Source organism: Rhipicephalus microplus, chromosome 2 (genome assembly GCF_043290135.1).
Source record: "Rhipicephalus microplus isolate Deutch F79 chromosome 2, USDA_Rmic, whole genome shotgun sequence".
NCBI lineage: Eukaryota > Metazoa > Arthropoda > Arachnida > Ixodida > Ixodidae > Rhipicephalus > Rhipicephalus microplus.
Genome location: NC_134701.1, coordinates 271,077,121 through 271,104,635, shown reverse-complemented (window position 1 = coordinate 271,104,635; position 27,515 = coordinate 271,077,121). Strand labels below are relative to the sequence as shown.

Genomic DNA, 27,515 nt, shown 5'->3' with positions numbered 1-27,515 from the left:
TAGTCCGTCGGGAACTCGAGGCTATGGCACCCGCTATGTCTAGCGTGAGCGCGCCAGGACACAACCTCGATGCTGTTTCAATGATACAGGCCGTGGTTCGCCAAGAGATCGCGAAGATGGGCATTTCGCCACCTCATCAAAATGCCCCTGCTACTTCCAGCTCGGCTCCAGTCGTTGCGGCTGCCACTCCAAACCGCACGTTCTCGCCACGACGAAACCCAGCTGAATGGCGCACTCATGATGATCGGCCCATATGTTTCACGTGCCATCGGATAGGACACATCGCTCGCCATTGCCGCAGCCGTTGGACCTCATCACCGCGACCGTGCACCTTATGCCCCGTCCTACCGTGCTGAAACAGGTGCAGAGCATAATCCAGAACGTCGGACCAGCCGCTCGGCATCGCTCGTGCGTCGTCAGTCCCGCTCGCCCCAAGCCCACTGTTCTCGGTCTCCCTACGACCGTCGCTCGGAAAACTAGCCGGTGCAGCCGCCAGAGGTGACGCTGCATACACGACTCGGACTGCAAATCCTCTGATTACTCCCGACCAGCGGTGCAACCTTCTTACAATTCTCGTTGATGGTTTACCTGTAACTGCTCTTATTGATACCGGTGCACAAATATCTGTGATGAGCTCAGACCGCCGCCGCCGCCTCCAAAAAGTTCTGACGCCTGCGATTGCACCTACCGTTCGTACAGCGGATGGGAGTACTCCTGCTGTGCTTGGAATGTGCACTGCGCAATTAACAATTTCTGAGCATCAAACTTCAGTTCTGTTCGCTGTACTGGAAAATTGCCCTCATGACCTTATCCTTGGACTCGACTTTCTGACTTCACACGCTGCGCTCACTGACTGTTCCAAAGGTCTTCTTCGGCTCGAACTACCATCCTTCTCAGAGACCGTCTCTACCAGCCCACCTCGTCTACGCTCTGTCGATTTCCTCAGACTTCCGCCGCAAGCCGCAGTCCAAGTCCAACTCTCGCCATATCCTCGAGTACCGGATGGTGATTATGTTGCTGCCCCAATTTCTGACGTGGCCATGACACGCAATGTTGCACTCCCCAACACAGTGGTTACCGTTAAGGACAACTGAACTTCATTTCCCGTCCTCAACTTTGGCTTCTCAGCGCAAGTTATTCCTCGCGGCATGTCACTTGCGCATCTGACACCACTGGTCGACCACACAGTTTCCGCCCTAACCACCGATTAGCCACCCGATTTTTCATCAACGTCGCTCTCGTCACGTTCCTGTTCCGACATTTTCAAGCCAATGCTATCCTGACAAGCTCACCTCTGAACAAGTCTCTGCTTTCTGCCATGTGCTTGCTTCTTATCAGGACATCTATGACTTCGGCGACCGTAATTTGGGCCAGACATCTGTGGTAACCCATCGCATCGACACCGGTGACGCTCGACCAATTCGCCGACGACCCTACCGTGTGTCAGCCCTGGAGCGTGCTATTTTACAGCGAGAACTCGATAAAATGCTTCATAAGGGCATAATCGATCCCTCATCTAGTCCATGGTCCTCACCCGTTGTACTTGTTAAAAAGAAGGACAATAGCTGGAGATTCTGTGTTGATTACCACCATCTCAACCATATTACCAAGAAAGATGTCTATCCCCTACCGCGCATAGATGATGCACTCGATTGCTTGCACAATGCCAAATATTTCTCTTCAATAGACCTTCGCTCGAGCTACTGGCAGATCGCTGTGGACGACAGACAGAGAGAAGACGGCCTTCGTGACTCCCGATGGACTTTATCAGTTCAAAATGATGCCTTTTGGATTATGCAATGCCCCCGCGACTTGATGGACTCTCTCCTTCGAGGCATGAAGTGGACCATCTGCCTCTGCTATTTTGACGACGTTATTGTTTTTTCGACTTTCGACGACCATCTTACTCGTCTGTCCACAGTGCTTGATGTTTTCCGAAGTGCGAACTTGCAACTTAACTCGTCCAAATGCCACTTTGGGCAACGCCAAATCTGCGTACTCGGCCATCTTGTTAACGCTGCGGGCGTTCAACCAGACCCTGCGAAAGTCCGAGCAGTTTGCGACTTCCCCACACCCCGCTCAGCCAAGGACGTCCGAAGTTTTCTGGGACTGTGCTCCTATTTCCGTCGTTTTGTCGAGAAGTTTGCTGAAGTAGCTCGTCCTCTAACCTGCCTCCTCAAAACGGATGTCGCATTCACCTGGGGCCAACAGCAAGCAAACGCCTTCTCGTCGCTCGTTGACATTCTCACCAATCCACCAGTCCAAGCACACTTCGACCCATCTGCCGCCACGGAGCTTCGTACTGACGCCAGTGGCCACGGCATAGGCGCAGTGCTGGCGCAGCGGCAACAAGGCATGCACCGCGACGTCGCGTATGTAAGCGGACTGTTGTCGCGCTCGGAACAAAATTATTCCATCACAGAACGCGAGTGCTTAGCTCTCGTCTGGGCCATTGCGAAATTCCGACCGAACCTGTATGGCCGACCATTCTCAGTTATTACGTACCACTATGCGCTTTACTGGCTCTCCTCACTCAAGGACCCTACGGGACGCCTTGGTCGCTGGGCGCTGCGCTTACAAGAGTACACTTTTTTCGTATCCTATAAATCCCGACAACTTCACAAGGATGCCGACTGCTTGTCCCGTTACCCAGTCGATCCCCCTGACACGATGGAAGATGAACAAGAGGCACTCGTTCTTTCAATTACCGACTTCACCGACATAGCTGCTGAACAACGCCGCGACCCCTCTTTGCGTGCTATTATCAATGGTCTGCACTCTCTCCACCCTGACCATTCCTTAAAACTATTCGTTCTTCACAACGACATCTTGCACCGCTACAACGCCTGCCCTGATGGTGCTGAGCTTTTACTCGTTGTTCCTGTGCATCTTCGCTCAGACGTTTTGGCCCAGCTCCATGATGCCCCCTCCGCTGGACACCTAGGGGTGTCACGCACGTATGACCGCATTCGCCGTCGATTCTTTTGGCCTGGCCTCTACCGTTCTGTGCTACAGTACGTTGCGGCATGCGACCTCTGCCAGCGCCGCAAGACACCTGCTCTGGGACCTGCTGGTACCCTCCAGCCCATTGAACTACCAGATGAGCCATTTTTCCGAGTCGGCCTCGATCTTCTAGGACCTTTTCCCCTGTCGGCCACCGGTAATAAGTGGATTGCTATTGGTACTGACTACGCAACGCGGTATGCCGTTACACGCGCCCTCCCCACCAGCTGCGCTACTGATGTAGCAGATTTTTTTCTTCATGACATCATTCTGCGTCATGGTGCTCCTCGTTAGTTGATCACCGACCGCGGCAGCTGTTTTCTATCTAAAGTAGTCGACGAGCTCCTGCGATCCTACTCTACCCACCACAAGTTCACTACAGCGTACCATCTGCAAACCAACGGCCTCACGGAACGCCTCAGCCGTACCCTGACGAATATGTTAGCGATGTACATACCCAAGGATCACAAAGATTGGGACATCAACTTACCTTTCGTCACCTTCGCATACAACAGTTCACGTCATGATACATCTGGATTTTCACCTTTTTACCTACTGTTTGGTTATGACCCGCCTTTGCCCATGGACACCATGCTCCAATATGACGCCCCCTCATCGACTGCTTATGCTCGTGATGCCCTGGCCCGAGCTGACATCGCCTGCCAAGTCGCCCGGGATCGTTTATGTGCCTCACAGCTTAACCAAAAGAATGCTTACGATCGCCAGCACCGCGACATACAGTACTCCCCGGGGTCGCTTGTCTTGCTGTGGTTACCATCACGTCGTGTTGGTCTCTGCGTAAAACTGATGTCCCATTACGTTGGCCCCTACCGCGTCATACGCAAGGTCACCAGCGTGACCTACGAGATAGCTCCACTCCATACCACGTCAGTACCAGCTTCAGTCCCGACCGATATAGTGCACGTCTCACGGCTTAAACCATACTACTCACGCCTCGAGAATTGATCGCACCGGGACGGAGTTTCTGCCGCCGGCGGGTAATGTCATGGGCTAAGTAGATGCCTGAGGATGACGATGACGAAGTGCTGAACGTGAACGTGCTCGGACTGCATCAGCGTTGTACGCATTTGCTCGCCAGTATATTCGCCAGTACGCATTTGCTCGCCAGTGTATACTTTATTCCCCGTAACATCATATATATACTCAAATTCCTGGGCAAACTACAGACACAAAATGTTAAAAAATGAGAAGTAAAAAGTAAAAGTAAAAATTAGCAACTTGAGTGAATACGATGAACAGAACACTTGCCTCCTTTGAGGGAACACAGAGTGGTGTGCCTTCTTTGACGATGCCAGCTTCGACAGACACACCAACAACGATGGGGTCACGTGAATTGAACACAAACTGGGGCAGAATGCGCAGTTTGCACGGGAACACGGCGACGGACTTGAACTCCTCGCGTTTCTTCTGACGCAGCTCTTCCCTGTAGGCAGTGAACTTGTCGAACAAGTGGTAAATGATGTCAGCCTGGAAGATTTTCACTCCAAGGGAGTCGGCCAAGTCTTGCGCATCGCGCTCTATCTTCACGTCGAAAGCCAAGATCACAGCATACCTGGGCACGGATTGACACAGAGTCACACAGGGAACAATAGGAAACACGATATATGGACATCCAACAAATTTTGATGCAACACTGATTGTAGTAGGTGGTCTAGTTGGTTGGCACATATGTGAGCATAAAAACAGCATGCTAAGACGGAACAATATGAACACAGACACGACACGGTGCCTGTGCGCTCCGTTTCAGTTTCCTGCCTTATCACACTGTTCTTAGGCTAATAATTTGGATGATATCTATTTCTGTAGTTGATATGGTACCCAAGCACCCAAATATAGCATGTGCTACAATACAAAGACTTGTCTCTTTCCCTCATGCTTTTCACGATGGACACACTTCGTTTCACACTAGTAGAGTGCAGTACATATGGTACTTACTGGGTGTCATGTTCCAACATGATTGAAGCCTTCATGACATCCTTTTTGACAACAGGACCTATCCTGATGCCAGAATACTGCAAATGAGAAAAGAAGCACAATGCAATAAGGCAAGAAAGGACAAAGAGAGAAAGTTCTGTACACTTTTAAAATACGAAAAACTGTACTCACTGGAATTTTAGAAACCCTAAGAAACTCGAGTAACGCTTCTAAAGAACCTAGTGTTGATGCCTGGACGTAGACGCCTCGTTCAGCTAGCTTGAAGCCACTCATCACCTCCTTCAGTGCACGAGCAACTTCTTCCTGAAAGGTGAAGAAAAGGATGGTTGTTTTACGTAAAAATAAAGAATGACAGATGCCTTATCTTTAGGAGTATTCAAAACATTTCTCAGCATTCGATAAGTAGTGACACATTGTGAACAGCTGTTATATTTTTCCCTTCCATGTGTTATTCAATACTGACCAGCTCATATCCAAATAGTATAACTGCAACCGTTTTACTGCAAAGCTGTTGTGCCCAATAAAGGTTTAGCTTCACTGGAAATGGCAACTGTCCAAGAGGGTATCCTTGCACGCGAATTCAAATGAATAAATTTCAGGGTTTTACATGCTAAAGCCACAACATGATTACCAGGCACGATATAGCGGGGAAACTGGATTAACCCGGGGTATTACAACGCACATGGACACTTTTGCATTTTGTCCCCATCCAAATGTGGCCACTGTGGCCAATATTTCAACCTACATGAGGAGTGCGACACTCCCACCTACGAAGCTGCACAGTAGGCACTGCGCGCAAGCATCTCCATACCTTGAGCACTTCAACCTCATCGGCATGCTTGGCGATCAGGACCTGTAGGCCCGCAATAGCCTTATCCAAGTCCTTGGCTGCAATCTTCACTCCCTGGGCGCCCTTCACTTCCTTGTACTCTTGGTAGGGGTTCTTCACCCTCAACTCCTTCAGCGGTTGAGGCATGAGCAATGATCGGATGGGTGTCGTGAAGGGGCCCTCGTGGCCGGCAAGCACCATGGTGTCACCCTCGCGCAGGGTGCCATTCACCAGAATCACATCGATTGTCGTGCCCAAGCCGGGAATGGCTTTCACCTGCACAGCATTTTGTCCACAGTAAGCTATAGTGACCCTCAAAAAAAAAAAAAATTTGTGCAGCTTGCACTACTGGTGCAAGCCTGAATGAAACCTACAGCGGAGCTGAGCGGCATTCCCTTTTCGTTTTACTGTTCCTCTTTTTTTCTGTTTCTGTTTTTTACTACCGTCGATACCCCTTATAACGAATTCGAAAGCGCCACGAAAAAATGGTCATCTTATCTGTAGTTTGTTGTATATGCACTGGCCTTCAAAAAAACCACACTCGAGCACATCCATTTTCTTTTTTTTGCACACTTTTATTGACTATTCCTAACCCTTCCATGACAAGTCAGACTTTGTCACATAGTGAAGATACGCCATGCTGATGCCTGCTGCGTGCACAAGTGAAATGTACTGCCTCTGCAAAGAACTTAGTCCGTTTCATCAAAGCGTGATACTGCCACGTGGTGCCGATCATCTAGGGCTAGTTGTGTGCAGCGCGTCACTTACTCTGCTCATGCCATTGATGCCATGCGGCTTTGTGCATTCTTCGTGCCCGCTTCATTTCGGAACATGCAACCACACGGTTGTTCGAACGTTTAGGTTATTGCCTAATATATAACATGCAGTATATGCTCGCAGCGATGTCAGTGTATAGACGTTTCTTGGTGGCAGTCCCACTGAATACCAGAGAGCTATTTCCGTTTCTAAAAAGTGAAGCGCACTTTATCTCGCAGGGCGTGCTGGCAGAAAAGTTGCCAACAGCAGCAACGTGCACTTGTACTGCTTGTACCACCGTCAAACCGAAGTAGCTTGCGCCACCGTGCAGCCGAGCAGGCAGCTGCAGATGACTGCATAATACTGTCGGCAATAAGTCATACTGGCACATTCATCGCCGGCCACCGCGTGGTCTTCACTCTCTTCTGATGCTTATCCACAAAGGGCTCGCCTCAATAGCGCGGAACTCACAATCAGTGATTGACCTGTCACGGCAGTTACCGAAAAGACGTAAGATATCTTGCGACACATTGTAGCATCATTGCAGTGATCTTTTATGCGACGAAAAGTTACTGCAGCCATCGCTTAGTATTGCATTTCATGGCTTCTTGCATTCTGATGCATAGGTTCATTGTAGGTGGTTGTATAACTGCAGATAATGGCACAAGAAAACATTGCCAAGCAAAAGCTAGCCACAAGGCTTCATGCTGCTTCCTATTTGTTTTTCTCAGCCACTGAAGAAACGCCTGGAAAGCTACCTTGCTTGCAGCATCCAAAGACAGCGTACTGCATTCACCGATCCTGGCTACATTTGTGGTAAGTGTGGGGTCCACAAGTGTTGTAGACTGGGCGAGTTGGTTCGTCGCACTTCAACTAATATAGCGCATTACAGTAAGGAAGAAATGGCAGAGCAGACCGACACGAGAGAACAGAGCGCTCTGTCCTCTCGTGTCGGTCTGCTCGGCCATTTCTTCTTTACCATAATGCGCTATACCAATTCAAGTAGTGGGGCCATGCGAGCACGCGTGGCTCTCACATGCTTTAAAACGCCTGTTTTAACTTTTTTTTTTTTTCCAGCATCGGGAGCACCATATTTTCGCCGCGACCGAGCCTGAAGTGTGAGCCTGCCGAGTAACTACGTTGCATGCGCTCATGACAATGATTTCCGTCAAGGCAAATCAGGGGTTTGCCCTTGATTTGCCTGGACACTGTTAAAAAGCAAATGGGGAATAGGTCATCTGCCACTGTTAAAAAACAAAAGGGGATAGGTTATCGAACCCGTTTCTTAGGTTCAACCTTCTTAGATAAGGATGTGCAAATATGGATCTGCCAGCATAATAAATCACTTTCAGCCACAAATACTTTTACAATTGGCATTATTAGAAATGTTCAGGATCCTGCACCTGTGTCAAGGGGGCATGAAAAATGAGTAAGAAAAGTAAAAAATATTTCTCGCTCCACATAGATCAGTGAAATACTACTGGGCGAACAGAAGTTTTTCCCTGTTACAAACCTCCAAGACGGTGGCTTGGAGTTCTTCTGAGAAGGATATGCGCTTGGCCATCATGTTCTGCGTGAGGTCGACAATGAGGCTGATGAGGTTGCCCATGCCATCACCACTCAGGGCGGAGGTGGGCACTAGGGAGACAAAGGACTTCAAGTCCTTGTTCTCGTGGAACAGAGCAGCATTGAGGCCCTGGAAAGATAAGAATGGAAAAAGCTTAGGTATCTAAGCGCACTGTTAGTATTTCCTCGTCTTTTGTTCTTCCCGACCGATGGCAAACAGAGCTCAGTACAGCATACCCCTGATAAGTTCAACTGATAAGTTGAACTCTAGAGACACCTCAGGATTTTGTCTGAATCATACCAACTAGAATTGTGACGTTCATTGTACCTCAGGCCACAGCAACATCACAGACAGCTCTGTAAAGTTTAACAGTAATGTTTTTACACATTAGCAGTCATACTCGTTCCCGCTATAGTACAAGTAAATGCACATGCATTAATTAAGCGAGGAAAATGAGTCTCACGACAACTGTTAGGGTATTAGGACAAAACAGACCAAGGTCATATCATTTAGTTTTTTTGTAGTTATTTTTCTTTCCTCATTCAGCATGCAACTATAAGTGTGCACAGTATGGCTAGAATGGACATTTTCTAGGCTGGAAATGAGCTTTATTTGCAACTGCTAGCATCATAACATGAATGCTGTGCCACAAAAAACAAAAGCAGCAGATATTTCCTTGCATGGAAAAGCAAAAAGTTTGAGTTGACTGAATTCGTGCAATGAAGCAGCTTTAAGTGACCTTAAAGTACAATGAAAACATGGCGGGTCAACCAAAAATTTATGGTTTGTTTGAATCGAACAAAAATTAGAATTATCAAGAAACTACTGCAATTACAGTAGAATCTTCGTGATACATATGAGTTTCTTTTGCTTCCAAGCTATTCCTAATGTTACAGCTCAAAGTTAAGAGTTCATAGTACCCACGAAAGATGTTACAGCGTACCTGTTCAGCAAACTGGAGGACAACCTCACGAGTGCGCTCCTCGAATTCAAGACGAGTGTTTCGAGACTGAGCTTTGAGCACATCCGTGATGTCCTTGTTGCGGTTGCCCTTCCAGTCGTACAGCCGGTCCACCTTGTTTAACGCCACCACAAAAGGTGTCTTGCGAGAGCGCAGCATGTTCAGCGACTCGATCGTCTGCGGCTCGAGTCCATGCATCAGGTCGACCACCAGGATCGCCATGTCACACAGTGATGAGCCACGCGAACGCAGGTTGCTGCAAGGGCAACAGTTCTCATGTCACGACCCATGAAAACATAGACAACACTTCTTAAACAGGTGGGCCACGGTCCTTTCGCTAGCGGACCAGCATATGACTGTCTTAGTCCCAAAGCTACAAGTCTGTTCATGAGCTACAAGGACGTAACCAATCTCAAACTTTTTTTTTGTGAGGCATTGATGCAGTCATTATGTATAGAAAGATAACCGTGAAACAAAAACTCTACATTTCGAAATCAGCATTCAGATTTCAGCAGATAGATCGGTATAGATACAGTTCTCGAATCTTGAAGCCGGATTCCCTTCAGAAATGAGCTCTGATATGGGAAAGACTTTCTTGCAAACGGCAATGACAGCTAACCTCTTGTTTATCCTTTAGAGGGTTTTCACCGTACATGTACGGCATTGCCTCTTAAAACGCACGCCTTTTCAATCATTTCTCTTGCTTGGCATGAGCTGCCACACTTCATGAATACATATGTGAATTTATTTCAATTCGCCAATATCTCTCTATTGTTTTTTGCTTCACAAAGCGGCACGACTGCTATCGCTTGCACATCTGAGCGTGCTCGCGGTGAGACTGGCTTAAAACACGCGTCTTTAGTCATGATTTCTCTTGCAATACGCAGAATTTTTTTTCATGTGCCAATGTCTCTCCCTTTTTTTGCTTTCCATAGTGGCAAAGCGGCTGGTTTCGTCCTTTGGATGGTTATAGCTTCTCGCGCCCGCAAGGCTGATGGCTGTCTGGTTTCTAACCTTTCAAAGGGTGACTGCTTGTTACTCTCTTGTTTATTGCTTCATGGGGCGCAATCACATTTGTTCTCGTGCGGCGCCAATTTACACAAACAACGGCGCCATGGTTGAGTTTCCTATTTTGGGCACTCGGAAAAACTAACTCCGTCTCGTTGGCGGTAAGGCGAAGGACTACTATAGCCTTTTCAATCATTTTGCTGTCCAGACAAGTGCACAACTGTACAGTTTTCTTTCGTGTGTTCTCTCACACAGTTTGCATACACTATAGAAGCGCGCGCTAAACAGTTCTCAGAAAAGTTTCTGTCCGCCAATGACAAGGCAAGCATGACACAGCTACGTCTTTGCCAACACCACTCAATAACCGAAACTTTGCAAAGAAATGCGCTACATTTGAATGTAAACATTCGACATTTTATACACTCACTGATCGGGAAACTTCTGTTCTGGCAAAGGGACATGGTTATAACATATCAATGATGCCCCGTCTACCGAAACTTGTCGCGGCTGTAGAGGAAGCCGTCCAAAGCGTGAGGCCGAGTGCCAGAGAAGAAATCAGGTTGAAATCAATTGGGATCCTTTCGAAATTGCCGTTACAAAGGAAAAAGAACTTAACCACAGAGGAGAACGAGGCACTTCAGGAACTCCGACGAGATTGGACCATTGTCATCTTGCACGCCGACAAGGGCAATTCGACGGTGGTGTTGGACAGCGGGGACTACGATCAGAAGGTTTCAGCTCGTTTGGAAGGGGACGCATACACACGGCTAATAAAGGACCCAACGAAGCGAACCCAGACACACTTAAACAAGTTACTCGCGGAAATTTTCAAGCATTGCCTGGATCTCAGAACACTTTACCTGCGACTAATCTTCCGTAACATATCCGCACCGAGTTTTTATGGACTACCGAAAATTCACAAGCCTGACGTCCCCCTCCGACCGATTGTAGACTTCACTTCCTCCCCATGCCGAGTCCTTTCAAATTTTCTGACCGAATCTTCGCCCCCCTAACCCAAAAGACACCAACCGTGACTGTCCATTTCGCCATTTCGTGCAGCTAGCGTCAGATGTGAGCATCGACGATGACGAGAGCATGGTCTCGTTTGATGTCGTTTCATTGTTCACCAATGTACCAGTGCTCTCAGCTGTCTCCTCTGCCCGTGCTGCACTTGAGGGTGATGGAAGCCTGAGTGAAAGGACTCCTTTGGCGGTTGACGAGTTCTGCCATCTACTGGAATTCTGCCTGTCTAGTACGTTCTCCTACAAAGGAACTATTTTCATCCAGAACTGTCGAACTGTGATGAGAGTGTCCATCTCCGTCAGGATGGCAAACTTGACCATGGAGTACATAGAAGAGAAAGCACTCAGCTCTTTCTCGCCCCGACCCAAGCTTTTCTTTGTTATATGGACGATTTGTTTTGCGTCATGAAGACGTCTGAAATTGAAAACTTCAGACAGCATCTAAATTCCATGCAACCAGCCATACAATTCATGGCGGAGTGTGAAAGCGACCGCTGCCTGCCCTTTTTCGACGTCCAGGTGGCAAGAAAGTGCAACGGCCTAGAGTTCTCCGTTCACAGGAAGCCAACGCACACCGGCCGCTACCTTCAATTTGATTCTTCCCACCCCCCCTGCCACAAGGCCTCGGTTGTGACCCCGCTACTCCAGAGAGCTAAGAACTTATGCTCCAACAACACAGAGCGAAAGAAAGAAGAGGCCCGCGTAATTGCGGACCTCAGAAAAAATGGATACCCAAAAAACTTCATTCGAGCCGCCACCCGTCTTGCAGAGCAACGAAAGATACAAAAACCCCAATCAGCATTAATTGGCAGCCCTCCGAAACGCGTACCGGTCCCATACATTCAGGGAACCAGCTAGATGTTGGCGCGGATCTTCAAAAAGGAGTGTGTTCGCATCGCGCACGTGCCTTCGTGTACGCTGGGCCGCCGCCTCCCCCACCCGAAAGACCGGCCAACAATGGACAGGACCCTCGGTGTCGTTTACAAAATCCCGTGCACTGAGTGTCCTTCTTCGTATAATCGCGAAACGAAAGACCTACTGGAACGACTCAAGCAACACGCCAACGATGTGCGGAAGCTCTACAAAGAGCGCAGCGCAGTCCCCGAGCATGCCTTGGACCACCGGATAAATTTCGAAGCAACGACCATCCTTTTGAAAGCGAGACGAACTGAAGGAGAAGATTACTACTCGAGTCGTGGCATATACAGCAGACAGCCCAAAACATTAAATGCTCTCTCGAAGCCCTTCCCCCAGTGTATACACATGCACGGCGCTCCACGGCAAAATGAGAGAAAGAGAGAGGGTCATTATCAGCCCCGTGAGTGCTTTGAAGACGTTGCTGCTACGTAGTCCTGCAGTCTCCCCTGAGGAAGAAACCAAGTCGGTTCCAAAGCGTTGGGTTTCTTCAAAAGCTTTTGGTTGGAGTTTAAATCATCTTTCAAATGCACTAAATGTGTGTTCAGTGCAATAAACCATTCCGTGGGGAGTCATTCTACAAGCACTATCACACACTGAAGTTTTTTGAATTACAGCATGAACTTTTTCTATCAGAAAGATACCCTGGTGAGTTTATTTTTGCATGCCTATGAGCTAGAGTTGATACAATGCATAATTTTTATTTATAAAACATTGTATGCATTTCTTGTCAGGATTTCGTTTGAATTTACTATGAATAAATCATGTGTATGTAACAAAAATCATTTTTGTGTCACTTTAGAGTCACACAAAAAAATTTAAATATTTTCTTAAATAGAATCGTCTGAAGAACTTATTTCAGCAGTAAAAAATTTATGCATTTTTGGGCTGCGTCTTGATAAAAAATTTGACCCAGGAAGAATTATTCTTTTCCCCCTGCTCCAGCTATCTTCGCAGTCTCGGCGCTTGTGATGTTAAATTTCGGGAATGACCAGCTCAGGTGATTTTGAGACCCCTGATCCGCAAAATAGGCTGAAAACAGGCCCAAGGCCATGAAATGCTGCCACAGAGGCTTGAACCTCGAGGGAAAAAACAATCAGCAACCATAAAACAAAAAGTCACAATTTCGCCGCAAGGGCGAAGCAATGAATGCGATAGCAACAACTTAAAATGTAATGCTGAGAACGGCAAGCAGATCGAAACGTTCAGCGAAAACAATACACACAGGACGAGAGCAAACTTAGAATGTTTACCGCTTGACCCTTAACATGATGTTTAAACTGTCGGAGCTAACACGGGAAAGATCCAGCCCTGACAGCGTTCAGTTTTCGAACTCAATTTTTTTATTATCGCGCTGCACCCGCTGCGCGGCCCAAATGCCAACTTCTTCCTTGACGAGCGGCGCATTGAGGCGCTACAGGGCTCCCCCCCGTAGAGCGAGAGCCGTAGGAATCACCAGAGGAGTCGCCCAGTGGACATGCTTGGATGTTGGCATCCAGACTTTATTTAGATTGAAACCCCGCGGCCGCGAGAGCGGCGATATACGCAGGTTTCCGTCGATCAGCAGCCACGACGTCTTCACGGCCATTGATGTCCAGCGTGAACGTCTTAGGTATACATATACGGTGATAGCAGAAAACCAGCTGAGACTGTCCATACAATTTCTATCGTAACAAAATAGTCTCTAAGCTGTGTCCTGAAGTACATTTACCATATTTACTCGCGTAATGAACCCACTTGCATAATATAGGCATCCCCAACTTCAGTCCCCCGTCCTATCTGTGCGCCACAGCAAGGTTCACGAATGGTGCGAGTGTAGAGACAACGCAGCTGATAAGCACACAGCGAGCGAAGGTCACAAAACTGCCCGCGCCAACTGATGCGGGCAGTTTGAAAAAGCCCAACTACGTGCACGCTATTTTCGAGTGACTATGACAGGATTTGCTGTCGTGAGGGGTCATTCAACGCTATCGTGTCGCAGGTTTCTGCAAAAGCAGAAAAAATCGCTTGTTGTCTCGAAAAGATCATAATGATTTCCGCAACACGGTAGCACCCCCCCCCCCCCCAATTCTCACTTCACTTGTTATCCCCGCGTAGAGGAGCTTCTCATGTAAAAGTGAGGCGGCGGCCGTATTATGTTGTTAACTTTGTTATTGGCGGTTTGTTGTGATGATTCAGGGGTAGCTTGCTGCAATGTTGGTTACTTGCTACAATGTTAACGGTGTCTTCACGTCGTAGCGCAGGCTTTTGGGTGTCCCTTGAGATCACAGCAAATACCACTGTTGCCGTTCAACAATTGTGAGAAAAGATAACCGCAAAACGATTTTATGGCGTGCGCGATTGGCCCGGGAACAGCTTGCAGATGATAGCGCCATCAGGCATCAAAAGTGAGTAAAGTGCAACAAAGAAGTTATTTCCAAACAGTGTACGCATATTTCAATTGCGAAAGACTAGGCGACCTAACTTATTTTTGCATTACAGCATTTCTTGATCCTTTCGAAAAAGTTTTCGTAAAATTTACCCCGTATAATACCCCCCCCCCCCCGACTTTGCACTGATTTTTTTAGAAAAAAAGTGCGTTCATTACACGAGTAAATATGATAGGTTGCAAAATAAATGGTATCAAGGGGACCGGAAAATGCAATGATTACCTGAACGACTCGTGCCCGGGAGTGTCAATGATCAGGAGTCCAGGAATCTTCAAGGCCTTGTTCGAAAACTGAGAAAAAGAAATGAACAGAACAAAAGAAAATATACATAATATGCAATTATAGAAAACAAAGAGCTGCCCATAATTGTAAATTACTATTTCGATTTTCATTACACATAGGCAGGCTGTTAGAAATGTGGATGCTACTGCAAGTACTATACTTATGCTGAATCCTATTTGCACATTTTTGCTTTCTTTTACGAAGTGATAAGCGAGCAGTTCTTGGTGGGTTATTGAGAAAACCAGGACTCCCACAAGGGTTCACTTGCAAGCGAGTGCTTTGAACAACAACAAAGGAGTACCTCTTTGACCATCTTGCACTGTTCCTTGATGGCATCCAGAGGAACCATGGTAGCACCAATCTGCTGAGTGATTCCACCAGCTTCACTGTCCTGAACATGAGTATGCCGAATCTGCCAAAAGAGTGAAACAAATTGTTACAGGTACATTTAGTATCAGCTTACACGAATGACATTCAGTTGGAGCGTAGCCTGGCAGGAATAAGTAGAAACTCGCTACTCACCTACCATTGTTTTTGTAGGCACAGGGCATTTACAATTATTATTTGCCCCAACAGTTCCCAGCTGCCCAAGGCGTGGGTGAATATTCCAATAAGTAGGCAAGGATCAATATTCGAGCCCTTTGAATATCTGAACAAACATGGTGGCATTCAAACTTGGTTCAAAACGAATTTAAATTGTCTGAAGTAACAAATAGACTTGTAATATTTGACCCAAGTGCTGTGCCATGAAACCAATTATCCAGGACATGTGCACTGCCACCAAGCCACGCTGTATGGTTAACTAATGTACAAGTTGCCTTCACCTCTATTAATAATTTATCCAGATTTAAAAGTGTCATGCAGACTAAGTATATCAAAGTCGAAAACACAAAAAATCTTACCACTGATAACTTGTGCTCTACTGCTATTCATATTTTGCTATTATACAAAGTCGCTTCCACTTCACCTTGAACCAAAATGGTGACATTCACACAGTTTTAGCCCATAAAAATATTGCAAAAGTTTGTAAGGTCATGACAACAGTGCTCATTTCTCTTTATAACAAGTGATAAATACTTTTTCAACAATTAAATGTGAAGTAACTAGATCACATAACTACCCTAAACAGGAATATAGGTCGAACAAAAGAAAAATGCAACGAAATGTCGACCCTCGTTTTATATACGAGTCATTGGCAGAAAAAAATGTGGGGGGTTTCGCAACAACGGGCAGCTGAAGTCGAAAGCCTCCGTTGCCATCATGAGCTTTAGCAGCGGCGGTGTCAGGCAAGGCCTACAGTATTCTAGCAACGCAATTTCGCCTCGGTTATCTGCTGTCAGTCTGCTGTTCTCTTTTTTCCATTTCCATCACAAATGAGTGGTAATCGACAGCATAGGCTTTAAGGGGGCAGACTGGTCTTTGGGACCAAACAGTGACAAACAAAATTCATTTTTTAAAATTGACATATTTCGTTTTTTCAAGTATTTTTCTATCTCTCTGCAAACTTTCACACACCAAGAAGTGGCAATTTTTTTATGTGATGTCATTCTAGCTGTCCAGATTTTTGGTGCTGTTAACATGCAGAACCTGTAAAAAATGGGGAATTGACTTCGAGGCTTCTTTATAATTTGCCGGCACCTGTGTTAGAAGCTCTGCTACGAATTTATGAGCACCTTGATGAAGACTGCAAGACATGCGCACCATTATTGTTGCTTTTTGAAGAAGCAGTGTGTTTTCAGTTTTTCCCATTTTTCCCATAAAAGTAAATTTACGGCTGTTCAATTTTGAGGCCTCAATATCTCTGCAGCTAAAGCAGGTACAACAATGATTCTTTTTGCAATGAAAACCTGTATGTGTGTAGAACGCGAGTATGGGAGCAGAATTAAGAGCAAAAGCCTTTTAAATTAATTAATTATCAAAATTGTAACACAATTCCAACTGCTTTTGAAGATGAATAGTTCATTTTGCTGTAAAATAACCAAGAAAGGCCTAAAAACAAAAGAAAAACTCTTGCATACTTTCAATGTAGTCATTAGTATATGTTGGCATATTTTGAATATCACTTTTATTAAGCACTTTTTTCTCTATGGCGGTCTTAAACAATAGGTGAACTTAAGTTATCTCAGTAACATTTTGAGCTACAGGAAAACTAATTAAATATTTGAAATCAGCAGAAAAACTACATAATCCTGTGCAGTTTGATCAAGATCACTGAATAAAGAAACAAACAAAAAATGTCTAAAACCAGTCTGCCCCCTTAAGAAGAAAGTTATCAAGTATGCCAAAGCGCAAAGCAACCTGGCGGCACAATGGGAATTCTGTGCATCGAAGAAAAGTGTCCGATACCGAAGAAGCCAAAAGCAACGCATCACATCCTGCAGCAGTAGACAAAAACAAAAAACGTCGTTTCCAGGACGGACTGCAGTGCATTGCGAACCGGAAATGCTACTCGTCGAATTTGTCCATGAGCTGCGTGCAAGGTTGCTACCCATAACAGCGGAGTGCACCTGCCTGAAAGCTCTCCGAGATAGCATGCGACTCAGGGCTCATGAGGGTGCAATTCAAGGGATTGCCATCATGGATGCGCCGATTTTTTAAGCAGAAGGGCTTTGCGCTGAGGCGGCGTACTTTCGTTTTTCTGCAAATGCTGCATCAGTAACGCATTGGATGGAACGGAGGGCGATGCACTCTGGGACATTACCAGTGAAAACCAGACGTCGTTGGACTCAAGTTCAGACGGGTCTCAGTGACAGCACTTTGTGGCCTTCTGGCGTTTAACTACACAAGGTTAGTGTCTAGATAAAAAGAAATGTCACCACAGTGCAGCTGGTTGTGTCGCGTATTTACCAAGGTAAGGGTGCGCCGCGATACTTTGCGATTTTTAAAAAATTTCTTTTTCGGAGATTCAAAGTTTGGGGGGTTGACTTATATTCCGGTCCAACCTATATTGCGGTTTTTACGGTATTCCCCAATCCCTACTAATAAGCACTGCATATGAAGGGGCACGCTCATACTCATGCAAGCTCGGACTCTTTGGAACATACACAAGTTAAATAGAAGATGAAATGTTTATTTGACTGTAGGAATACCAAACTATACTAGACAAAATGTTCCACAGTATGCCAAAAAGTGCCAGTTTCCGGCAAAAGTATCATAAAAGCTCACCGTATCTAAGATCTTTGTTTTGCCTGTGTCTACATGCCCAAGTACGCAAATGACAGGTGACCGAAGATTGTCCACTGAACGCTTTTTCTCCGCTTCCTCTCTTTGTTTCTGAAAAAGAAGCAAGAAATAAAAGTGAGACAGAACAAAACATGGTACTTTCTGCAAATCATCACCATGCACGAATCAGGTACACACACATTCATATTCAGACTTTCTATTAATTCGTATTTTTATAATGTTCTAAAGCCACTATTTACCACATATATATATTTTTTCGCATTAACAAGCCCTGCAGGTAACCTGCACCCCCAACTGCAACTCGCTGAAGAATTGGAAAAATAGAAGGAAAGTCAACTTCAGTTTGCCATAAAGACACGTTCCTTCATACGGACTGGGAAGCAATCCTGTGAAGCTAGTTTGTACACTGAAACTTGCATATCATCCACACCTTGCCATCACTTAAAATTTTCTGTTCATGCCAATCATGCACGAAAAAATTTGGTAATCACAAGCAAGGGCGATGAATTCAGTATGCTACAGAGGGCTAATGGCACATCCAACTTTTAATACAGTAGAATCTCAACGATACCGATTACGGTTGATGCGAATTTCGCAATGATATGAATTTTAAGGTTGTTTTGGATAGACTACATTAACTCTTCGTGTACACCGCGTTTCGGTGTTATACGAACGGTTTCCCAAGCCACTGAGGATGATACGAATGTGCGATTGACCACTGTACGCTAGCGGCACAACACTGCTTGTCTGTGGGAAAAGGCTTGTTCACTCTTGATCTCGAAGGGAGTGAATGCGGCGAAACTCGCCGGAAGTTTCCTCGCTTTGGTGGCCAGAAAAACACACTGCGAGGCCGACGCGAAAAAATCGGCTCGAGACCTATTTTCCCGCCACGCGATAGCATATCGCCTTTTTGCTTCACGGCTTTGGTGTCCCGCCTGCTCTATCTCTCAAACCACTTGATGTAAACAACCAGCTGCTAATTCAACATGGCGGCAAAGGCATCGGCGGTGGATCGCGTCAGCGCTATCGCGAACTTCCCGCGCGGCACGTCAGAGTTCACGACCTTGACAAGGACGCGTTCGTCGAGAGCCTGGTTTGGATTACGATTGTTGATAACAATGGGAGTAGAAGAAGGTGCAGCAGCAGCGAGTCGGCATGCCCCAACGTGTCTTGCTTTTGCACTGCCGGCTGAGTCCGTTACCGCCGCTGTGTCCACTCGTGTCATTCGTACTGGCGTATCTTCCGAAATAAGGTTAGTAAAGGTGTAAACTGTTTCTTTTCAGTGCTTTACATGCATAATTCTAACTCGGTACGAACTTCAGTGTTCAGGAAACGGGAAAAATAGAAGGACTTCTCAAGCAGCGATGGCAGCAGCGGGGGTGGCATGTATACGAGGGGCAGAACGAATGTGAACGTTTTCGACGGGCACGGACTTGGTTTTCCTGTCGCTCTGGCATGTTCGCTTGAATTCTCCAGAGCTAGTTCTCTAGGACTCATCTTTTTGTTTTTTTTGTCGACTTCACGGCATCGTTTTCCGCCCGCTTAAGCGGCGAACCAAGTGAATTTCCAATGAGTTTGCCCGGTTTCGCTCCCTCTGATGTCAACTGTGAACGGGCCGCGCCAGCGGCATGAGCGAGGAAACTGTGGCCCTTTATTGAGAGACAGTGAAGGCAGGAAAGCTCAGAATAACATCATAGACTTTTTTCAGCAAGGAGTAGTTGCCAATAACGTTCTTGTTCATCTTTAATATTAGCTATAAATTGTTTTTGGTTCATACTAATTCGGGACGATACGAATATTTTACGTGCTTTCTCCAAATTCGTATCATCGAGATTCTACTGTTTCCTAATCACAAGTATATGACAAGTGGGCACTCATTAATCAAACTGTATTAATGGAATGTCCAAGACTTTTGCAAACTTTAGGTAGTACACCCTAAAGATAAATTTGAGCACAAACACGGCCACAAGGGCCACAATGACATCGGCACTGTTGTGCCCTTCGACACTGGACTTTGTTTAAAATAATCCAAAGGACACGCTCGCTTGTTTCACCCTTTCTGCCACTGAGTTCTGTTCATTGGCTCATCTCCCCTTGTTGTGGGTGAAGTGCGCGAGTCAAGTGACTTTCGAATTTGGCGTGGCAAGATGGGCTACTGAAAGTGTGTTACCTGCGCCAGCGGGGCGAACATTGGCGATTGAAAAAGAAGAAAAGCCTAAAAAGAATCGCAGAAAAAGATATAGAGCCACGGCATCGAAGAAGGAGGAAGAGGAAGAATCGTGCGGGTGCTTGGAAGAACGCGGCTAGGGTGCGGCGTGCGAGTTTATCTGGTGAAGGTATTGAGGCGTCAAGGCATCCACCTAGCCGGCGACGACAATCACGGGGTCCTGGTGACCATTAAACCATCACCGAGGCTATTAACTAGTTCCTGGCACGGCCTGCTTCTGGTGTTCGAGCTGAAGACAGTACCGCAGATGACGTTGTAGTGGATGATCATCATCATCATTTCTCAATGACCGCGCCGCGCCTCTGGTGAAGCTGATGCTAGCTCGAGCTGCGCGAGGATTAAAACAAGCTAGCACACTTGGTGTGTCGGACGTGGACAGCCACCGCGGCTCCGCTTCAGGCGTGGAATAAAGTGGCGAGAGAATGACACGACCACGTTGGCCGCCGTCCCGTCTTCCTCTCCCGCTACATTGGTGACCGGAGAACACGCCCTTCGCCGAGCGGCCCGCTGCCATGTTCCCGCAACTCTGCCCGCCAGTGCCGCCGTCCCAATCGACCTACCCCAAGGTATGGTTCATGCAGCTTGATGCCGTTCTTGCGTTGAATGGCGTCACGAACCAGCCGCTGATGCACGCCATTTTTCATGACGCCCTTCCGGTAGAGTTGCGTCATCTCGCTGCCACTTCAAGCACCAGCCCGCAGCCTTACGATGCCCTCTGCACTGCGGTGCTCGCCCGCAACGACCTTACATACCGACCTCTTCCAGGGACCCGTGACTTTGGGGCTGTCACTGCGTCGCAACGTGTGCTACCAACTGTGGCCCCACCAGACTCCATGACGACCACCTTGCCGCACACCTCGGAGCCTGGCACAGGTGACCTTTCACCCGTTATTGACTTCCCGACCTCGAAGCTTTCCCCTTCAACAACGTCCGATAAACGAGACTTAACCTCTCGTCTGGCCACCAGCGACGTGTGTCCTGCGCCCGACTGCCCATCCGCCAAGGTTCTCGACATTTGAGCTGAATGCAACCAGTCAGCCACGAGGTTTGTGTTTTCATCGTCCTCGGCCGATGACACTGCAGGCATGCTTACCACCGGCTCGTCTCGGCCGACCTCCATGGCTCACAACACGGCCGACACGTCAGGTTTTACGACGGCAACATCACCGAACGCCCTGGTGTCTACCACGACTACGGACATCGTCACGCCTGCTATTCACCCCCCGGTCGCGAAGGCTTCAGTGTCGACAATGTCCGAAGGTGCCTCTCCACTCACCTCAATGATCTGCGTGTCCTGCCAGCAGCAACCATCCTCGCCCTCGCAGTCTCTTGCAGGCGAAGTTGAAGCCACAAGCTGTCAACCACGGCCAAACTTCCGAGATGCTGCGACTATGACCGACGCTCCTGAGGACGACGTGCCTGGTCTGCCTATGTCACAGCAGACCGCACATCTCACGCCTGGCATACAGGCACCCATCTTCCATACCGACCTGCGCACGAACCGACGTGCGCCGACTACAAAAGGTGTTTCCCCAAGTCAAGGTACGCCCACTGAGCATCCTCCAGAGTCCATATCTGCTGGATCCCATGACAAGCCTCCTACTGAGTTCTTGACGGAAACCGTAGGCGAGCTGGCCTGTAACTGGACTGTAGGCACACCCTTTTACAAGCCGCATACGTCATTCACCTCTACCGAACGTGTACAATGCTACTTACTCACTGCCAACGTAAGTGGTCAAGTCCACTCATATTCAAATACCACTCACGTCACAACACCTGCGTACCGACATCGGCACCAGTGCTGTACACGCCCGCGAAAGCACCGTCAAAGCCGTTGCTTGTCGATGGGTGGTCTGCAAGACTTCACTACGCCACTTCTAATTGCTTCGCGTGCAGGGGCCAAATCGGCTTTTGTGCACCCGTCGTCACCTCACCCTGAACGCCTCTCTACCTGCAATGCTCACTCGCGACACCCTGTGCGCTCCCAGCTAGCCCCAGCTGGTCATCCTGTCACCCACTTGTGTGCAAACACAGTTTCCGAACGCTTACTTCTTCGTCCACTGCGCAACTCCCAGTGTCACCCACCTGAGACCCACTGGTTCCCGATGGTCACTACACGTTGACAAACTGGACTTCCCAAACAGACACCTTGCGGATTGTCATTCATGTATATAGTCTCTTTTTTTTGTTATATACACTTCAAATCGCGCAAAGCGCTAGGGGGGGAGCCCAGTAGTGCATGATCATCATCATCATTTCTCAATGACCGCACCGCACCTCTCGTGCAGCTGATGCTAGCTCGAGCTGCGCGAGGATTAGAACAAGCTAGCGCACTTGGTGTGTCGGACGTGGACAGCCACCGCGGCTCCGCTTCAGGCGTGGAATAAAGTGGCGAGAGAACGACACGACCACGTTGGCCGCCGTCCCGTCTTCCTCTCCCGCTACGTCATCTACCGGGAGCGGGAGCGAGCTGTCGGGCTACGAGCCCGAGCTTATGCATTCCCACCACGGCAGCTTCACCGCTGGACTGATGAAGAACGTGAACCACTTGTGCGTCTGGACTCCAACTCAAGAACTCGAGAGACTGTTTAGACTCGTACGAATTTTCCCTCGTTAACGAGAACTGTCGGTGTTTGTTAGATTACCCTTTGCTGATCTTAGCATTCCCCTTTTCGTGTTTTTTTTTTGTTTTTGTGAAAATATATATATTTTTTTTTTCACGCAAGTGAAACGCTCACCTCCTTTTTTTCTCCAGAGAATAACGTTCACAGCTAGCCCGACTGGCTTTATTTACCGAACCTGTCACAAATTGGCGTCCGCAACAGGACGTGAGCGTTTGACACTAAACAGTAGATTTGCATAGCGATAACGAAAGGAGGCAAATGGTCCCGCGAGAGTTGATGGCACTGGCAGAACACATGGGGTTGGAAGGAGCGAAATTGCAGACATGGTTTGACGCACGAGAAGCGCGATGAACGAGCGGCTGAGAGAGATGCAAAGAAAGAACAGTTGGAGCTGGAAGGTCGCAACTGACAGCTACATCTTCAAAAGCACAAATGGAGAGCGAAAGTCAAGAAGCAAGCCAGCGACACTTGGAAATGAAAGAAAGGACGCCAATTTGTGACAGGTTCGGTAAATAAAGCCAGTCGGGCTAGCTGTGAACGTTATTCTCTGGAGAAAAAAAGGAGGTGAGCGTTTCACTTGCCTGAAAAAAAAAATATATATTTTCACACAAAAAAAACACGAAAAGGGGAATGCTAAGATCAGCAAAGGGTAATCTAACAAACACCGACAGTTCTCTTTAACGAGAGGAAACAGCTACGAGTCTAAACAGTCTCTCGAGTTCTTGAGTTGGAGTCCAGATGCACAAGGAGATAGATACGGCTCACCAGTGGTTCAAGTTCATCAGTCCAGTGGTGAAGCTGCCGTGGTAGGAGTGCATAAGCTCGGGCCCGTAGCCCGACAGTTCGCTCCCGCTCCTGGTAGATGACGTCATCTGCGGAATTGTCTTCAGCTGGAACACCAGAAGCAGGCCGTGCCAGGAACTAGCTAATAGCCTCGGTGATGGTTTAATGGTCACCAGGACCCTGTGATTGTCGTCGCCGGCTAGGTGGATGCCTTGACGCCTCAATACCTGCACCCGATAAACTCGCACGCCGCACCCTAGCCGCGTTCTTCCAAGCACTCGCACGATTTTTCCTCTTCCTCCTTCTTCGATGCCGTGGCTCTCTATTTTTTTCTGCGATTCTTTTTAGGCTTTTCTTCTTTTTCAATCGCCAATGTTCGCCCCACTGGCACAGGTAACACACTTTCAGTAGCCCATCTTGCCACGCCAAATTCGAAAGTCACTTGACTCGCGCACTTCACCCACAACACCCCTCTCCCCCAGCCTAGTGCTCCTCCTTGCCATGACAGGAGGAAGAGTGGCGAGCGCGCATACTTGTGAGTAGTCAACCAGGTACTGCCGATGACAAGCAAACAACAGGTTGGTATCACAGCGAACGCTGAGGGGATAAGGAATGCCAAAAAGCATCAAGAGGATAAGGGATGGTTTGTTGGAATTAGTGAGATGCACGCGGCCCGTAGCGCTGCTACATTTAGGACGTCAAAAACTATGGGAAGTGGTTTAGGGTCTTTTAAGGCTATAATTTGATCAAGGGTGGTTTAGGGGCTCCTTAAGACTATTATTTTTTGATGGGAGCTAACCAGTATTCCATGAAAAAAAAAAAGTGCAAAGAATAAAACAGCGATAACAAGATGGACACTGTCCTATTATCCCAGTTTCTCGGCATTCTCTCAAAACTTTTTTTCTCGGAGGCACTCACCTGCAACCTCGCAATCACTTTCTCTTTGGAGTGAGACTTGTCATCCTCACTTTCACTGCTCTCTTCGTCGGAGGACTCCTCAGACGAAGACTCTTCGTCGTCAGACTCCGAGGAAGAAGATTCATCCCGCTTCTTAGCCGGCTGGGGGGTCTTCTTCGAGGGCTCAATTTTCTTGGGTGCTGCGGTCTTGACCTGCACCTTAATGTCCATTTTCATCTTCTCTTCGATTGTTTCTTCTTCGTCATCTTCCTCTTCAGACGAGGTCTCATCCCAGGCGTCCTTCACATCGTCTTCCTCCTCAACAGGTGGCTCTGTGGGTGACATCTCCTTCTGCTGCTCATTTTGCTCGGTAGTCGTTGTGGTGTCTGGTCCCAAAATTTCCAGCTGTACTTGTGGAACAGTCTCCTCAGCTGGAATGGGGACATAATGGCGTTTGATACACATCATCTAAACATTCCTTAGCATTTCACATCCCAAAAACCATGATATGATTATAAAAGATATTGGAGGACTCTGGTAATTTTGATCACTAGATGTTTCTCTCTTATATACCCAAATCTAAACACACCGACCTCTAGCATTTCGGTGCTACTAAAATGCTGCCCGCCACGATGATGATCGAACCCATAACTTGACTCAGCAGCATAGCACCATGACCACTGTGCCGCCGCGGTGAGTCATTTGACACAAGTAAGAAAGATGGAAAAAAAATGAAAGGAAATGTGCAATGAAACAACTCTAGTAGAACGAATGAGGGGTCATTAACTTAGGGCTTGTTACTTTATTTAACTCAATCTAATGAAGCTAAGGAAGTAAGCATGTGTGAAGAGTAAAATTTAAGTTTCAAGTGACGTATCGCTCTATTTCTTGATATATTTATGGTATTTAATTCTAGTTCGAATTATGTATGACATGAAGTTGCATTGCTTTAATGCTTTTTGCTTTTCAATAACTCTGTAAACTGACCACTGTTGTACACAAACTCATTTCTTATATGCTTTTATTAATTCAACCCATGTGCACTTACATACTTTATTTTGTTGTACGCTGTCTATGGTGCTGCCATACTTAGATGGCTTTCAGGCGCTCCAAGCTGCTTGCAACAGCTTTTCGTCTGAAAGACCCTCAACAAATTGTAACAAAATGTTAGAAATAGAGATTTGATCGATTGAATTCAAAGCAAATAGTGATTTAGTATCAAACCCGCACTGTGAGGACATATACCGTATTTACTCGCGTAATCCTCGCACTCGCATAATTCTCCCACCCCCAACATCGGCCAAGAAAAATGTGATTTTGTTTTAGTAATTATCGCACCCCCGAAAACTGCCGCAATAATAATGTCGTCTGCTTGTTCCAACCACTGATGATAATAGCGCATGCCATCTGACGCCATCTCTTAAGCATCAAGCGTACTATTATTGCACGGAGATTCAATCCAATCCAAGCCAAGCCAAAGTGGCAAATGTGCGTTGCAGCATGTTTTGTATGTAGTGTCAGTAATCTTGCCACGTTATGGGGCTATACTCAAGCTACACGGCTGCTTTCAAGTTGAAAGTGATATATCATGCACTTAACAATGTCAACATGGCTGCCGGTAGGCCCTTCGGAATCTACGAGTTTTGTGTTCGTACTGGTGACAGCAGCCGAAAGCCACCAAGACGCGTTGGCCCTGCCATGTGCCTAAGACTGGGATTGATGGTGAACTTTATTTCTTCAGAAGGAAACTGCTGACGATTCTGTTAAATAGCCATCAGCGCAATACTGACGTCCTACGCTTACCTTTTGAGGGCTCCTATTGAGCGACGAACGCTACCGCTACGCCCGCAATGCCCACAAGCTTTGCGTATGGTATTCTAATTCTCGACTATTTGCTAGCACTTTTTGTGTCTCAAATAAATCTTGCCTTGTGTTGAACCTGTGCTTTTATTGTTGAGGTAAGCTTCAATTACTACTTCTCAAAGCTTGCTATTAGTTGCTGGTGTGAGAATCCCGATTTGCGGCCACTTCGTTTTTTTTTTCCCGCTCTGTACCTTTTTGTGGAATGTTTTCCCCGTGTAATTCTCGCACCCTCCAATTTTGCATCAGTTTGCGCCAAAAAAGTGCGAAGATTATGCGAGTAAATACGGTACTATTCACTTTTGAATTGAATTCGAATAGTATATATCACATATTACGAAGAAAAATGAGCATATTTGTCATGACATCCCCCCAAAACTTAAACAAGCCATGTGCAAATGCCATTCTTCTTGGTTCAAAAGAGGTGGAAACAACTCCAAATAGTAGCAGGATTTGACCTTCCGTAGAATGCAAGTGATAACCTGTAAAATATTTTAAGCTTTAAAATTTACCATAGTTAGAGCACATAAGTTGGTATACAGTCGCTGACCGATTTTTCGGGCCTGGCGGGGACCGAAAAAAAGTCCGAAAAATTGAACAGTTCAAAAAATTCGTTTTGTCAGAAATATTAAATTTATTGCATCAGGCAGGCTTAAAGAAGTCCGTGATTTTGCCTTGCCTCATACTACACTTGGAAGAAATTTGGTTCGCCCATATTTGCGCCAAGGTGACATCGTCACCGTAAATGTTCGACAAAAGCGTGACCCCGGTGGCGATCTCCGCTGCCGACAGCTACGGGCAATCATCGTCATCATCCGAAGTGCTCTCTGGCAGCGGCACAACCTGGCGAAGAATTTTTTTGTCTGTGGGCTTCGTGCACGAAATTTCCATCGTCCGCACGAGCGAAGTCTTTAAATTGGGAGTTTTAGAATAACGTTTGCAGGCGCTGCGGGCGTTGCAGCATTATCTAGAATAGCGTTCGCTCTCCCTAGGGAAAGGTCTAAGGACATTCGCCCCGACCGCAAACTCAAACGCACGGAAGCTACACACAACACTTCGCGGGCCGCGATCGCCGCACGCTATTTCGGATTTTCTGCGGGCAGGGCGCGAACGGCGACTCCCGTTTTGATGCATGCACAGTGGCAGTGATCGCACCGCAAGGGCTCGCGGTGCGCTATTCTAAAGCTCCCTAATGCCACTGTGGCAGACACAT

The 27,515-nt window shown here is 47.1% G+C and overlaps 1 protein-coding gene across 2 annotated transcripts in view; it reads right to left on the bottom strand.

The window, feature by feature from the left end:
- eIF5B (eukaryotic translation initiation factor 5B) overlaps nucleotides 1–27,515 on the bottom strand; it is a 60,915-nt gene that overhangs the window by 5,522 nt on the left and 27,878 nt on the right. For both annotated transcript variants that reach the window (XM_075881570.1, XM_075881565.1), the window contains exons 10-19: nucleotides 24,464–24,873; nucleotides 17,894–18,001; nucleotides 15,030–15,140; nucleotides 14,669–14,736; nucleotides 9,055–9,328; nucleotides 8,058–8,240; nucleotides 5,771–6,064; nucleotides 5,131–5,262; nucleotides 4,960–5,036; nucleotides 4,273–4,576 (exon numbers count right to left, since the gene is read on the bottom strand). In XM_075881570.1, coding sequence (XP_075737685.1) covers nucleotides 4,273–4,576; nucleotides 4,960–5,036; nucleotides 5,131–5,262; nucleotides 5,771–6,064; nucleotides 8,058–8,240; nucleotides 9,055–9,328; nucleotides 14,669–14,736; nucleotides 15,030–15,140; nucleotides 17,894–18,001; nucleotides 24,464–24,873 — 1,961 coding nt within the window. The remainder of the gene's footprint in view (nucleotides 1–4,272; nucleotides 4,577–4,959; nucleotides 5,037–5,130; nucleotides 5,263–5,770; nucleotides 6,065–8,057; nucleotides 8,241–9,054; nucleotides 9,329–14,668; nucleotides 14,737–15,029; nucleotides 15,141–17,893; nucleotides 18,002–24,463; nucleotides 24,874–27,515) is intronic.